Source organism: Patella vulgata, chromosome 4 (assembly GCF_932274485.2).
Source record: "Patella vulgata chromosome 4, xgPatVulg1.2, whole genome shotgun sequence".
Lineage (NCBI taxonomy): Eukaryota > Metazoa > Mollusca > Gastropoda > Patellidae > Patella > Patella vulgata.
Window position 1 is genome coordinate 67,593,998 of NC_065882.2, and position 10,734 is coordinate 67,604,731.

General features: G+C 36.3%; 1 protein-coding gene across 6 annotated transcripts in view; it reads right to left on the reverse strand.

The window, feature by feature from the left end:
* LOC126818283 (collagen alpha chain) overlaps positions 1 to 10,068 on the reverse strand; it is a 63,228-nt gene extending 53,160 nt beyond the window's left edge. For 4 of the 6 annotated variants that reach the window (XM_050545606.2, XM_050545607.2, XM_050545605.2 and 1 more), the window contains exon 1: positions 8,497 to 9,606. In XM_050545606.2, the coding sequence (XP_050401563.1) occupies positions 8,497 to 8,874 (378 nt within the window). In that variant the 5' untranslated portion in view covers positions 8,875 to 9,606. Of the gene's footprint in view, positions 1 to 8,496 lie in introns of all 6 variants that reach the window. The other 2 variants (XM_050545608.2, XM_050545609.2) reach the window with 2 other exon arrangements.
* Between the last annotated feature and the right edge of the window lie 666 nt (positions 10,069 to 10,734).

Below are 10,734 nucleotides of genomic sequence, written 5' to 3' on the forward strand. Positions count from 1 at the left end.
GTCCACATCAGACAATATTTGTCATATTCCAAATTTACAAGAATTAGGATAAACTACAGGATACCCGGTTTCGTCCGGGGCCCAAATTCGCCAGGGGCCCAAATTGGCTAGGGGCCCAAATTCGATGGCCTAAAACATTCACGGGGGCATGCTGGTTAATTTAATACCACGTGGGGTGGATCGGGGCGACGACGCGTGATGGGCGAACATACACGCCTTTTTGTTTTTATTTGTAGAGATAAGTATATACACAAGAGTCTGAACTTCTATCCGTATATATATGCATACACCATGTCCAACCAGACAATATATAATAAAAAAGAACAGGAATGCAATGCCTGTTGAAGACTCGATTTTACCTGCGCATGGCGGCAGTGACAAAATGGAAATGGACGAAAGTAATGCAAATATTGGAAACAAGTGGCTATGATATCGTTTTGTGGGAGTATTTATGCAAATCAAAACGACTAGATTGAAGAAAAAACATACCTGAGTGAATCGACAGAGGTTTGATTGCCTGACATTACGAATTGCTGAAAAAAAAAACGAGCCGAAACGAGAGCAGGTAAAATCGAGTCTTCAACAGGCATTGCATTCCTGTTCTTTTTTTTATTATATATTGTCTGGTTGGACATGGTGTATGCATATATATACGGATAGAAGGTCAGACTCCTGGATGTCACACGCATATTTCGAACAACCATAACTCTGCTCAGAATGAAATAATTTGACTGAAATTTTCAAAATGTTCTTCTTTTATTATCTAGTTTACAACTATTATAGCGAGAAATGTCAGCTCTTTATCGAAATCTTACATAATGCATCTTTAACTGAGAGTCTTATACCGTGTACTAAAGTGGTTTGGATATGTTGCTGTCATGAATTTGCAACCTGAGTTTAACAACCGAGTTTTTATTTAAAATGCAACTAGAAAGGGGGATTGCTAATAATACCGACATAACATTTAAAACGAATTGGAAAATATATATACATAATACATTTTGAGACCACATGCTCGGACAGTGGTTTTTCCGCCAACTCGTTTTCAAATTCCAAATGTCAGGGGTTTTTACGTGCACGGTTGAGAATGTTTTCATGAGAAAACATAATCAATACCGCTCCAAGTAAAAGTTTGTCTTGTACATTTCCGTACTACAAAGGAAAAAGCAAATCGGAAAACAAAGAAATGGATCTTTACGAAATAAACTAATGTCGTACATTTGTTTATTGTTAATGAACAATTTTAAAGTTGTACCAAGAAAAACTCCGGTACTGGTGAATGTTCAGCAGGTGCAGTGTAATTGAAAGTGAACAGCATATTGTAAATTGTGTAATATAAAATAGCATGGCTTCGTAGCCTTGTTTACATCCGCAAATATGTCCACACCATTACGTGTACATTCTTCATGTAAAAACAGTAAACAACGTAAAGGTGTCCTGATTCAAAATGTATTAAACATGACAGGAAAGCATAAACCATGGACAGGACAAGTAATGCACGCACACCTGGAAAATTATCAACTAATTTATCGAACATTATTTTGTGAAGCGTTATTCTCGTTCCGTAATTTGGTGGTAAATATTTGGGCATTCTTTCGGTTGGGGGTCACCTGGCTAAGTGGGTAAGACGCTGGCTCGCTTGCCTGGAGGTCGGGTGTTCGATCCCTGCATTGGCCGAGAAAGTTCACCCAGATTTTCCGGCGTGGTTTCCCCTTGTCAGTGATGCAGGATGGAGGGCCTGACAAGGACAACTGTCTAGTCGTTCGGATGGGACGAAAAACAGGGGTCCCGTGTACACATTGGCGTGCATGTAAAAGATCCCTTGGCAGTTGGAATTCGATATAAGAGTATGCCGGGCAAAATTTCCCTCATAGCACACTGTATGGCGTTACCCGTCTTCATTAGCCCAGGTTAGGAGCAGAACAGTGGGACGTTAAACCCCATTTCATTTCATTCTTTCGGTGGTTGTAGGTATGGGTATATAAATTATACAATCTGACCTGAATATTGGGGTTGTTAGTTTGTTCTGTTGTAAGTTTCTTTAGTGCACACCTGATAATAATTACAGGAGGTGTAATCGTGATGTTGATTACGGTAATTAAACACATCGTGACGTGGATGACGGTAATTAAAAAGATATGACAACTGGATGATAAATATAGTTTAATTATTATCAAAGAATTAACAAGTCTATGCTATCTAGAATAATTTGTCGTCATAAATCAGTTTCTAATCATACTAATTTTTGAATATGCCTTTTAATTTTGAAATTTTAACAGTTAAATGCCCATAGTTTATCTCTCTATACTGTCACTGTAAACTATGGAGGCCTTTTTAAATCTCGACTTCTCGCTCTTTCCTCCATCGCGTATGAAAATCCCCACCTTCTCGCGGAAATGTAATGAAATGAAACGCAATTTCTGACAATTTCGGGCCACGGACACCCAAAAATGTGCATGGATCCGCCGCTGGCTAGTACACGCAATTTTTTTGGGCCGCTCTTTGGTCAAAACATTACATTATATATTTAGTAATTTAAGACTAATTTACAAGATATTGTATTAGGAGTTTTGAATTGTTTGTATCAAGAAAGCTTTTAAAAGTAATACCTTGCGTAAGGAAGATGATTTCTCAGAGAATGCTGGTGTTTGTAAAATTATTTAGTAATTCAGGAGGGCTCAAAGGCGGGGAATTACGACCACACTGACATACCATGTTTATCTTTTGGCCTTATTTCAAATAGAAATGTCTCGAAAACTATTCGATTTAATCAATTCAAATTTTCACAAACATGTATTAACATTTCAAAGGTAGTACTGAACTGATTACAGATGCATTATCTAAGATTTCTATAAAGAGCTCACAGTTCTCGCAAAAATAATGTTTAAAATGATAATGAAAAAAAGGGAATCTGTTCAAAATTCCAGTCAAATTACTTCATTCTGAGCGGAGTTATGGCTAGCTTAAGAAATATTGTTTCGATTGTTATTGCTACCGCTGTTTCGATAATAAACAAAGTCTCGATAATCCATTTGTTACTTAAAGTATTAACTGACAATCCGTTGAAAATCAAAACTATCCGATGATCTGGAGAGTTGATTATGGGCTTGGTATGTGAATAAATGTCTAATTAATGATTTGTAGAACATTTGTGTTCAAACAAAAGATCTACATTAGGCAGATTTTGCTGTTTAATATTCAATAATACTTATTTTGTTTCTTTACATCTTTGCAGTGTCACCAAGCGAAAACGAACTTTTAATCAGAATGTAATTTACCCCCCCCCCCCCGCGAACACCCAACAGTACAATACACACAAAGAAAACTTGTCTACAACAGAAATACCCCACACCCCCAACCCACCACCGCAGGTATTCAAGTCATTCATACGAGACAAAAACTGCTTACTGAATCCGCCATTTGGATTACAAAACATACTTTTTACTACTATTGACTTAAAACTGTTAATTATCTTATTTTTAATATTTGCCAAGTAGGACGTTAAACCGCATTTCGTTTCATTTCTTATTTTTGTTAAAAATAAAAACAACAAAAAACATCACATACAACATATACGCAAAAACCAGCTCCGTTCGAAAATATATCATACGTATTGAATACATGAATCATCTGTGCCATGAACAACCCAAATAACCCAATTTACAATCCTTCATAATAAAATAGTTCATTACTGATAGTATTATGTTTCAAAAACTGGATTGTGTTACTATTTTTAATTATAGACAGAAATGATTTAGGAGAACAGTAAATTGTCACCTCTACTTCTATTTATAATAATATATACTAAGTAGCAAAAGAAATGTCCGGTTGGTATGTTACTCTGAATGGACGCATTATATAAAACTTGCCAAATGTTTTTATTGTATGTGACCACATCTCCAACTTTACCTGCGAAATAAGTCTCCTTCCCAAACACAGAATTGAACCCAGGAAATGTTCTCAAAAACGCAACCTGACTTCTGACATGGTAATGTGTTCTCCATGATTTTTATGTAACTCATGCTGCGCGTGCTGTTCCCCGGGACCAGCCCTATAAAATGCACCCCCATACATGGTTGAATCATTCACACTACAACGTCGGCAGCATGCCACGACTCACGACAGCTCAGAGGAACCAGACGCTTGGACGACTCAACGCTGGCCACACTGCCCAAACCGATGCCAATCACTTCCAGGTCAATGTTCGGACCATCTACAGGCTTCAGCAACGCCCCTGAACTGGTAGACCAAGAGTTACAACAAGGCGACATCTACAGGCTTCAGCAACGCTTTTGGGCCACCAACACCACGGATGATCGCCCCTGAACTGGTAGACCAAGGGTTACAACAAGGCGACATACTGTTCACAAAAAATTGCTTTGATCCATTTAGTAAGTCGTTTTCTAGAATGATTTGATTACAGTGCCTCTCTGATTTTGACGTTTCTTTTGCTGTTTAGTATATATTAACAATAATATTCGAGGTAATGAAATAAACATAAAGAGAGAGGGGGAGAGAGAGAGGGGGGGGGGGGTAACGTCTACTCGACACAAACTAGGTAATTTCGGGACTAACACATGGTTCAATTGTATTTCAATAATTCGCTTGCGCGTAGAGGTCGTTATCAATGGGAGGAAACCGGAGGATACGGAGAAAACCCACCCGGTTGGACAGGCGAGAACCTACTCCTTGTCACGCACAACAGGAGAATCGAAACCACGCCAGTTGACTCAATGACAGACCTTGTGATACAGCGCGCACGTTCTAACCATTCGCCCCCCCCCACACCCGACCCCGTGAAACGGTAGACATATATCTGTAGATAATATAATAAAGTACAACACATTTTGTATCCGTTTTATATTTCATGCATGCTTATTTTTATTTCATTATTTAACTATGTTCAAGGGCAAAGAACCATTTTAGTTTATTTATCAATTATACAAAGATAATGGTCATATTTGTACGTGGTATTTTTGTATTCTAATAATAGTTAGCGATGACAGCCACCAAAATCAACTTTTTAAAAGTTTCTAGACACCTCCGTTCAATAGCCATACTAAATTAAAGACTGCATTCATGACGTCACTGGCGGACAAGAGTAGAAACACGACTAACAGGCCCAAGTTCACAAAGCATTCTCAGATTTAAGTTAAGAATTTACTGAAAATTGCTTGCCTTATTTTGACTAAAATATAGCCCTTTATAAAACTTGTGTTGTTTTAATGTATCAAATACATCAATAAGAAACTATGTGCACATTTTTGTGTTTCTGGATCAAAGTTATTTCTCATAAACAGTGATTGGAAGTTGAGTAAATTCTTAAGTCTGAGAATGCTTTGTGAGCTCGGGGCCAGATTTGGTGATATCGATGACGTCAGTAACGCATTACTATTTAATTAAACTTAGCACTTAAAAGGTGGACCATCTCCTTAAAGGATTCAAATTTCGATATAAGTAAGAACCCTGTTTAATATAAAATTATGTAGTTTTTTTCTGCGGGGCAGATAGGTAAAATTGATATAAGACACCCCGGGGAAATATCGCTTTAATTAACATATTATATGTTTCGTGTAGACAATTTTTAGCAGTCTTATTTTATTAATTTTGTCTATATCATAAGAAACAATATCCCCGAGGCGGAACAATGTTCTTTTTGTTAAGGTCTCCTGAAGATCAATTTAGGCGTAATTACGACTCAGTTATAAATATATGAACTTATTAAAACATTTTTGAAGCTGATTTTGATTTATTTCAGCCTTTAGAGGTGTGTCCAGACAAACCTTTTTCAATTAGTGAAACCCTGAAATCAAATTAGGTTGGGATTTATTGAGGTTTGGGATTTGGGAATTGAACATTTGAAGGAATAAATATTTGGCTGTAGGCTGTTTTTGTTATGTTGAAGGGGCACCTGACCCATGTCTGTCTATATATTCAATTTGTTAAGGAACAAAAGAAATAATTGCTGATTCAGCAAATAAATGCGACTTTGATTAAATGAAATAAAATGGGGTTTAACTTACTAACGTCCTGCTCCGACTAGGCTAATGAAGACGGGCGAGATCGATTAATCCTCCGATTCAAACCAAGGTAATGTATCGGACCACTCGTCAACTCTTTTATTTATCAGTAGTTTAATATGGTACTAACAAGGTTAGCTAAAAGAAGGGGACAATCGTTGACTTGGAAATAACTTCAACAGTCATCCTTGAAATGAATTTGGGTTTAATGCCCTATGTTTCTGCAGCAGCCGGGTATACGCCATGAAGGGTGCAATGAAGGAAACTTTGGTCGGACAGCAACGTTCTCGCCTGTTCCTCATCGAATCCCAACTGTAAAATGTTGTTTACGTGCACGCCAGCGAGTACCTAGACTGACATCATTTATTTGTACCATCTAAACGACTGGACTCCATTCCTTGAGATACTCGCTGCCCTGCATAAGGGGAAAGCTGACTGGTAAATCGAGATGGACCACCAGGTTAGTGAGCCAGCGCTATGCTAGCTGAGCCACAATCATCCTATTACAGAACAAAAGCCTGACAGCATGTATAGAAGAATTAAACAAATAGGTATTGAAAGCAAATTCCATTACCTGCTGGTGATGAATTGGTAAATAATCCCGGCCTTTTTATCTACTTATTCGATAATATTATTTTAAGAGACATTTAGTTTGGCGATATAGTTATAAATCGATATAAAATAATTATTGAGTTGACTTTATTTAATATAAAATTACACGGGGTGTTACATATTAGATTGTGTACAAAATATGAGTCTCGTTCGCTTATCCATTTAATAGAACAAGAAACGACAATTTTGCTGACAATAAGTACCGCCTGTTAGTACACCTTCCCTTTAATTTGAATAACAGAGCGATTCTTAGGTTGCTATGAGTGTTAAAATAATATTACTTTCAGGTACAATTATAAGGCGTTATACGGGGATTTAATGAAAAGAACAATTGTAATAATTCAAATAATAAAACGACAAGCGAAAAACAAACATCCGTTAGGATTTCTTTACACCTTTACCTTTTTCGTCAGTGTTATATTTAACAGTTATCCATTATTGTTTACTTACACGATAATTAATCGGATGTCCTTTTTTAACCAACCACAACATCAACTGCCACGGTCTTTGTCTTATAATGTAATGATAACACAGTCGGTCTGTTCCATAAGTTCAGATTTTCATCTTATAGACAGTTTTTTTCCTGTGTCATTTATTGAGGGTGTTATCTTCTACAAAGCTAGCCTTTCGGTAATTCCACAAGGATAAAGCATAATTGTTAAAGGACCAAAACCCATAAAGAAAATGAAAAAAAGACGCCAAATGCTAGCAAAAGATCATCTGTCGTGTTTTAAGTTAAACCTTTTATAAACTGGAGACTCTAGAGAAATGGCTTCTTCATGAGCAAGATGATTCTCGCTTAAGCAGATTAACAAATGGATAACAATCTCTACATCAAAACTGAGATAAATTGAACGGGACTTCAACATGAGTCATCTCGTAATACTTTCAGTTTCTCATTTCTTTTGCAAAATAAAATATATTTAATTTCTTGAGTAAAATTGAGCAGTGCCTTGTGAATGATCACCATTAGAAAGGCATATATTGTACAAAATGCTATCGATAGTACAAAAGCTAAATAGATGTATATTAATCGATTTCAGTTTACCTACTACAAGAAATAGCAACTGTAATGTTTGTAAGCTACAAAATAATAAGATTTGACCTTTTAATTTGGCAATTTTACTAAATAAGTCTACTCGTTTATCCATTACACAGATACAGATGCTTCTAAGGTAGACCAGAGTTTAAGGTCATGAAGAAAGACAAATATGGATAATGTTTGGTAATATCATAAACCCATGCAATTTTTAAATTGAAGTATAAAAGTGTAGTAGCGTGCTGATACCAAATAACATGTGAATTCCTTACATTATACCTTGAACACCTTTGTAATGTTCGTTCCTTTGTGTGCAATATATTCATCTCTTTTAAGCAAGCGACTTAAAGAACCTTTGCATCTTATAGCTAATTCTGTATTGACATATTCCCTTCTTTATACACAATAACAAATAGCATTTACAGTAATCAATGGTGGAAAGGAAAAAGTCGGTTGAACGAACTCAATAATTCACTAATCAGTCTGCCCGTTACCTTTGAGACACTGGGTTTTATGAACCGTTAGTTCGATTGCTAAATCGCTTGCCTGGTGCCGAGTTCTTAGTGTTATGCATTAATAACATTATCAATAAAATCATGTTTCATAAGGGTTGAAGGCCCATGACTCTACACTGGTGACAAATGTGCCAGATATTCCCAGGAGGAGTCGTGATCGGAGAGAAAGAGACATATAAATATGGCTTTGAGAAACAGAATAACGAGGATCATATAACGAAAACTGGTCTTGGAAAGAACATAAATGACACAAACAAGAAGTAGCGATACTGATTCCAAAAGGTATATGTTTAAACAAAGTCCTGCTTACCGGTATTCTGGAATAACTGCTAAGCCAAGCCCAGTCATCGGGGTTAGCTGAACCCGAACCCTCTACCACATGTCTACGTTCTCTTGTCGATTTCACTTCCTCGCTATTGTTATCATCACCTGTATATTGTCTTTGATCAGCTGGATCTGACCACGTGGACGGTATTATCTGATCATCTTCAATAAAACCACTTTCTTTAAATTTAACGTACATTACTTCACTTTTTGAAACTTTGTCATCGAGTAAAATTTTCAAGCGTTTAAGTTCTGTGTAGCCCATCCACACCGTGGTGGCTATTAATGTTGTTAGTAATAATGTAATTAAATATAAAATACGTACATGGATGTCCGTAGAGGTTAACTGTCCTTTAGATGCCATAGCGATCCTATTTTTAAATAAAGTGAGACAATTAACCTTTGTATATATTGTAACGTATCGCGGACAGTAACGTTACACCACTGTTGACGTCCTAGAAGTTCCACTTAATTGCTTTCACGTGCTCTGAAGACTCGCGGTTTTTCGGTCCCTAACTAATGCTAGAGGTTTTTTTTGTAGCGTTTAAAATGTACCAAAACACGCTAATCTTCTCTAAAGTCTGTCATTTATCAAACCTTTTTGTATCCATGTCATCAACCATCTAATGTTCAAACTGGAAAGAGAAAAAAATCCAAAACTCAAAATCCTCTTATATTTTTTTCTAGTTGAATATGAGAAATTATAAATCCAATATAAATTCTCCACCAAGATAATTTCGATGCTGTGGTTCTCATGAAGGATCCCAATGATAGACAGAACTATTTAATGCGTATTATAAGTATTGCACCCATCCACACAACACTCAATAAAATTTACATTACAACTAAAAGCAACACTTGTTAATCCTCAACAAATCTTTTCCTTACTACTGGTGGGAAAACGACAGGAAAATACGTTTCCTTTTGTCATTGCTGAGACCTTCCATTGATCTAGGAATAGTAAAATTACATTAAGAGTGAAGGCACTTAAACACAATCGTACTGTATATACAGTTATATCCGACAACCACTATTCTGTTATTCGAATTGATGGAAACCACACCAAACAAATGAAATTGAAAATTTTCAAATATTTTCTTGAACCAATGAGATGGCAGAACGTTTAAACCTGTCCAAGAAATATTAAAGAACACTCAATCTCTTATGGAATTTAACTCGACAGTCAACACAATTAGGTGTTCCCTGGGAAAAAAACCTCCAAGATAGTATGACATTAATCAGCTTTCACTCTGCCAATGGTCCTAACTCACGTGTTTTGTAATTCGGCATTGTTCTAATCCCATGTATTTATTCTATAAAGCAGCACGAAAATGTCCCATCACGAATCTGAAGCATTTAAACATATAACTGGCGATAAAAAAGGTTACAATTACAATAAACTTTTCCACATAATTCAACAGATTGTTTGCAATTCCCTTTAATTTGACTAGAGCCAATTTTATAGACATGTAAGTCTATAAGTTTGAGTTGAATTTCTACCATGTAACATCATTGATAAAGTCTTCTTCGGTATGACTCGCCACGTTATCGGATTCCCCGTTAGTCTGATATTTCATCGGCTCATATAAGCGTTATGATAGATTGTTTCAGCGAAACACGGAAGGCCGTAATCTTGCCTTGTAGAGCTCGAAACGTCGTTCACCACGCTATATCTAACGCTTCTAGTAGCTTTCTGGAAAATCGAAGAGTCGCATTTGTGAAGTGACGGTCTGTATTATAGCCCAAATCTGTCGAAGAAAGTCTAAGAAGACATAAGCTGTGTAGTTACTTCAATTAATTATACGATGAGCGAGTGATAGCTATTTAAAGCGGCTGCTACAGTGTGCTGCATTAGTGCCAGTTTATGGTATTTGAGGGTTTCATTTCAACACAGTGACAATATTGATTCAACCATAAATCTACCGTCTGAAGAAATATTTCAGCTTTATAATATGGTAGAATTTCAATTGTTTAATTGTTACACACAACGCCTGCGATAATTCAAAATCATAATTTAAAAATTCTTCTGATTGCGCTGGAAAAGAAACGTTATAAACAAAACGGACGTTTCAGCTATAAAAAAAGTAAACGTCGTTTGTACACTTTTGGGCACATATGGCATTTTAAATTAATTCCATTAAACAATTCTTAGTATACTAATAATAAGCAACTTATTATGGTCATCAACTCCCTGACACTAATAAAATATCAATGATTGCAATAA